At 42.7% G+C, this 6,000-nt stretch overlaps 1 protein-coding gene across 2 annotated transcripts in view; it reads right to left on the reverse strand.

Annotated features, from left to right (window-relative positions):
- The window catches only part of MYH7B (myosin heavy chain 7B), a 77,428-nt gene extending 75,196 nt beyond the window's left edge, over positions 1-2,232 (reverse strand). Inside the window, exons 1-2 of one of the 2 annotated variants that reach the window (XM_033962997.1) lie at positions 2,123-2,232; positions 228-386 (exon numbers count right to left, since the gene is read on the reverse strand). In XM_033962997.1, the coding sequence (XP_033818888.1) occupies positions 228-330 (103 nt within the window). In that variant the 5' untranslated portion in view covers positions 331-386; positions 2,123-2,232. The remainder of the gene's footprint in view (positions 1-227; positions 387-2,122) is intronic. The other variant, XM_033962996.1, reaches the window with a different exon arrangement.
- Between the last annotated feature and the right edge of the window lie 3,768 nt (positions 2,233-6,000).

Below are 6,000 nucleotides of genomic sequence, written 5' to 3' on the forward strand. Positions count from 1 at the left end.
TTCCACAGAATAGGAGCTGGAGTTGGGGAATAGAGGGAGAAGGGGATTCGGGCACAATCTATAGCATTAGTTTTTCGGTTGGTCATTAGTTGACGTTATTGCATTTGACTACTGATGGTTCAATAAAAATCATTTAACTAATTATACATATTCTATTTCCATTATCCCTCATGGTTTTTATTGTCTCTTAACATAGGTCTGCTGTTAGAAATTGAATATATTCTTACCGTCGAAGGCGATGGTGTGTAGCTTCATCAGTTCCTTTTCGCTTTTGCGCAAGTAATCTGCTGCCTCCCCAAACTCCGACATATCAAACATACTATGAGCCATGATGGCTGCTGCACAAAGGACCAGAGCCCGATGAGAAGGTTGTGCGCTTCTGACCACTGCAAGGAACCACGAGAAATGAATGAGGCTATGCACGGAGCATCTCATCTCTTCCTCACGCCCTGCTTTGTAGAGGACCCTTTCATTCCTCACTGGCTTGTTTGCTGCTCCTTTCCTTATTCAGTGGATACCATCATGTCTTGCTTTTCCTCTTCCTTTCGGGAATCTCCTTTATTCCTTGTTCCTCTCCAGAAGACCCCCATCTTGCTCTCTGCTCCAAATCAGCATGTGCCTATCACTCCCTGATGCTCATCACATTCTCTTGAATCCTGCTGCTCCTCAGAGGGACTTCTTTCCTTCTCATTTAACCCCCCCCCTTCCCCTCCCCCACACATAACTTTTCTTTCTTCCTACTCCTGGGCAGAGGACACCAAGGCCCTTTTTACTCAGTAGCTTACACCGGACCTAAAGCATTAAAGTGGGCATTGTAAGTAATAAAGATGCAATACTGAAGCCCACGGAATAGCTTTTCCTTGTTTTCACTGCACGGACCACTTTGCTGCCGCTCAGTCCTCTTTGGGAATCAACAGCTGAAGGTTACTCTACCAGTTTTGTAACTACCATTTGCCCCTTTAGCTTCGTTTCACACCCCTCGTCCCCATTTTCTGAACTGCATTGTGCACTCTCAATTGTCCCAGGCTTAGACACCATCTTTCCCCTGCTTACTCTAGGGCAGGTGAAAAGTTCTCAGCCTGACCAAGGAAACAATGATGTGGACCATGAAACCTCCATGTTATTCCACACTTTTCGTTTCAATTATATGAAGAAAAGTGTGGAATAACGTGGAAGTTTCCTGGTCCACATCACTGTGAGAACTTTTCAGCGGCCCCTTGCACTGTCTCAAAGGGACTCCGAAGTGCCACTATGTCCTTCCTCTGCTTCTCTTACGACTCTCCAATCTTTGGGATCTCTGGCCTCCTACATTCCCTACTCTCTGGGATCTGCCTCTGGATGCCAAAATCTTTAATCCAGCTCTACAATGTCCAATAAATTACAGGAACATATTGTTTTAATTGCTCTGAAATGCCAACATGCTTTCTTCCATACCTACAAACTGAATTCAGAGCCTAATTTCATTTGAAAAATTTCTGCCTATGGTAGCTTAAGTCCTGAATCAGTTGCCTTGGTTCCTTTTTTGCTTCTTCAGTATAGTCAAGAAAGTAAATACTTAGGGCTGAAAAGATCCTGAGAAATTCAGTCACACCTGCTGAGGTGACTCCTTTCTCCTGTACTATGGAAAAGCCAAAGTCCAGCCATTTAGAAAAAAATCATTTCTTCTCTAGACTGAACAGAGCAAAATTATGATGACAAGATCAGCAGTAGAGAATTAAGAACAATAACATACATTTCAGTATTAATGCAAATTCTCCATAAACAAACTCTCCTAGCTGCAAACATATTTGTTAGAAATATGGATTTTGTTTGTTAATATAGCCTCACAAGCAACACATTTAGATGAACCATTAGGCAAATGTTTCTGCTGCCTGGAACAAGATCTCCTAAACGTTTAAATCTTTCTGTTGGTATAAAATATGACCTTTTTGCTTCCATCTATTTTTTGCACTGGAACTTGAAACATGGCATTGAAGTTATGGTCTTTCTAATATAAACTGTCTATCTTGTCTTCATTTTTCAAAAGTTACCCTGAAGACCATTCTTTAGGCTAAGAGCGAGCACTTTGTTAGTAGTTGAAAAGCTTCTCCTGAGCTCTTGGGTTAGTATTTCTTGCTCTTACCGACCCTGCTTACAGAGCTGCTGGTGACAGACGTGTGTCTGGGTGTCTGTGACTGGCATCTATCCTTCCCTTTTATTGTGTCGCTCAAGGTCAGGCAAGAAGAGGTATGTCAGGCATTTCAATGTGGCCTATCTCCAACTCCAGAGCTACACAAAAGGCAAACTGCAAACCTGATTTCCTTGCAGGGGCTGGCCAGTTCTTTTTATGGCTGCATTGTCCGAAAGAAGAACGCAATGGTGTCCTCCATTGCCCAATAAAGCTGTGGATGGTACATTAGCAAAGGCCAGATGAAAGCACTTGGGTGGGAGGGTGCAGAAGTTGCTTTGACTAGGGGTTGAAAAGGGGGATAAGGGAAGAATCAGGGGAAATCGCCTCAATTTCAGACAAAATTGGGTTTTTTTTAATGACTTTCCCACACAAAGAGAGTGGATTGCTCACAGGGCTGAGGAGTCGGAGTCGGAGTCGGAGGAAATTTCGGGTACCTGGAGTCGGAGTCAGAAGTACAAAAAACTGAGGAGTCGGAGTCGGAACATTTATCTACCGACTCCATTTTTGAACTTGGCATACCAATCATGAGCGATTCTTTCAGCTATAGCACCCACTATATACACAGCACAAATGTTGCGAGCAGCTTCTGCGGCCTTAGAACCTTGATTAAAAGCAAAAAGAAGGTGGTGTCGAAAATGCTCATTTCTCTCAACTTGACATTCCATTTTAACGATCTGAAAATTAACCAGTGCTGTGGAGTCGGAGTCGGAGGAAATTTCGGGTACCTGGAGTCGGAGTCGGAGTCTGAAGTACAAAAAACTGAGGAGTCGGAGTCAGAGTTGGAACATTTATCTACCGACTCCACAGCCCTGATTGCTCAGCTACTGAACTTGGACCACTTGTTAAAAAGCCCCATCAATCTGTATGCAGACCCATTTATCCATGTAGCATCTCAGAGACAGGCACAGACCTTGTGCCTTCCCAAATGTGACCCCTATTTGGCACGCTGACCCTAATTTCACTAGATGCTTGGGGGACAACATTGCTGAACTGGGACCCACCCGAGATCCTCTGCTAGGTGTTGGGAGATAAAGTGTGTGTGTGTGTGTGAGGGGGGGGATGAGGTTGTGGCCAATTGGTCAAGGAATGGAAGGTGTAGAAAAGGTCTTCCAGGGAGGGGACTCATTTGGTATAGAAGAGGTTGAGGCGAGGGGAAGGAATGCAGAAAGAGCTCAACCTTTCAATACATGAGGCCAGGAGAGTTATAGAGGGAGAGGAGGGGCGATTTTTCACGGTGGCAGGTCAAAAACGCGTCGGGACAAAGGTGCGAGCAGACAACTGAGCAGACTGTTTTTAGGGGCTATGACGGGGGTGTGGGGGACGAACCCCCCCACTTTACTTTATACAGATCGCGCCGCATTGTGGGAGCATTGTGGGGAGTTTGGGGGGTTGTAACCCCCCACATTATACTGAAAACTTAACTTTTTCCCTGTTTTTAGGGAAAAGTTACATTTTCACTAAAATGTGGGGGGTTACAACCCCCCAAACCCCCCACAATGCCGCCGCGATCTGTATTAAGTAAAGTGGGGGGAGGGCTCCCCAACAAAACCCCCCGTCGCAGCCCCTAAAAACAGTCTTTTTCTTCGGCGCGCGCCTTTGTCTTCCGCGTTACTGTCTATGAACCATTTTTCACACACATCAGCTTTAATTTAGGCTACATTAGACTCTGCTATCTTTTTGGGTAGTAATATACAGTACTACTTTTAAAAGTAAAGTACACGACTCTTTCCCTTCCCCAGCTCTCATGGCACCAGCATCTCCGGGGAGGAGGCTGCTTGCTGCTGGTGGCCCGAGCAAGGTTTCAGGGCTACCAGAGAGAGGTGGCTGGACTCAGAAGAAGGGAGGACGGAGACCGAGAGTTGGTGGAGTCAGGGTAGCAGAAGGGCTGGACTTGGTGAGGCTGGGAGAGGGGAAGCGGGGTGCGTGGGGAGAGCACATTTTCAGATGGGAACTTTGTGTGCAGGAAGTGCTTTGAAAATTGGCCTCTGTGGACTTTGGACCAGTTATCCAAAAGAAGGCACAAGTGGGAAACCTCCTTGGAAGAAACACCTGCTTCTTGCAAATAAGGTGCTAATTAATCTGGTGCTAGCTGGAGGGAGTGTGTAATGCGGTGAAGGACCGTTTCAGCTTGCCACCAGCCATCTTGACTTGGACGGACACCCATTTCTGGCAAACTTCCTTTTTGCAGCATGAGGTGATAGCAAGAATGGCTGAGTAGTTGAGCTCAATCAAAAGAGTGACCCGGTTTGACATAATAACTGCTTAGATCTAATAGTTACCTCAATATTTAGGCAATTTCTTATATCCAGCCCAAATATGTCATAACTTCACAACTAATAGGCTATGGATAAGTCATTTCATTAAAGTATATCTGGCTGACCATAGAGTAAAGTTCAAGCGAGTTTTAAAGCTAAGTACTAGGCATTACACATTTTGATATTTTGGAAGCACCTATTTATTGAAAATCACATGATATAATCAATTTGAGTAGATTAAAGGGGACGGCCAATGATGAGGCACCACCACGTAATGCTTCCCGCGGTTGCAAGATTATACAGCGGTGGAGTGGTGGGGCTGAGGCTTCCTTGAGATATACTTTAATGAAATGACTTAGTTGTGAAGTTAGATCTAATAGTTAACCAGCTCATGAACTCCATCCGAACTATAGAGTTATTTAAATATTAATGATTTAAAAGAAAATAAAGATTTTCTTTTCAATATTATAACATCAGAAAATGTAATAATTTTCAAATCTTATTTAAGATAATATCAATATAATGTTTCATTTTATTTTTACTTTTGTAACATTACACTTTCTATAATAAATCTATTTCTGTTAACCTCTATCACTTTCCTAAAAGTAAAATTGAATATACTTAACATGACTCATCATTTTGGCCTTAATATTTCCATCAATATCATTTTAATTTGCTGCTATATGAATTATGATAGAAAAGGTCTGAAATTAACAAACCCTCAGCAAAGTATTCTTGTCCCTTGGTTTGTCTGTATAATAGCTCTCTCTGAGGCACCGAATCTGGCAGCGTCTATATTTTCAGGAGCGGCTGGTGCCAACAACGATCCGTCCATATTGTAAATCCAAACACTCCAACATCCTTGGGCTCAGACATTTCTTCTGATTGATTATATGATAAGAAAGGGTGGGAGATAATTGCTTATTATTTGAACCATTGATGATTATTAAGTGTTATATTTATTGTTAATTTGTTTGGATATATTGTTACACTTATTGTAAATTTGAAAATGAATAAAGAATTAAAAAAAAAAAAAAAAAGAAAGAAAGATCTAATAGTTAAATATTACTTTTCACAGTAACTTATTACTCCTGTTAAATTAGTGAATTCTTTTTTTCCTTGCAGAAGCCAGTAACTTTAATATATTATTTTTACAAAGTAACTTACCCAACACTGCCTGCTATGGGTATTTTTTTTTTTTTTTAATCCTCCTGCAGCGATGCTGCATTTATTATTCCTGGTAGAATTCTGCACTACTGAGCAATGCAAGATTTGCAAATTCTCCAGCTGTGCAGATTACACAGAAAGCTTTTGTGGCACAGCTGGCTGCCTCCCTCCCTCCCTCCCTCCCAGCACACTCACCACCCCAGCATGGCAAGAGGAGAAACTGTACAGTCCCACGTCAGGCTGCTTCCACCAAGGACTCTACAACCAGTTTTGAATGCAGAGCCTTTACTGGTCCTACTAATTTCTAATGGGTGACTTTCCAGTGCCACCTGATTCTTTCCTGAAATTGGGAGTTCTCTTTGGTTGCCTAAACTGCTACAAGAGCTAGATAAGCCAAAGAACCAAAAC

This window comes from Geotrypetes seraphini, chromosome 11 (assembly GCF_902459505.1).
Source record: "Geotrypetes seraphini chromosome 11, aGeoSer1.1, whole genome shotgun sequence".
NCBI lineage: Eukaryota > Metazoa > Chordata > Amphibia > Gymnophiona > Dermophiidae > Geotrypetes > Geotrypetes seraphini.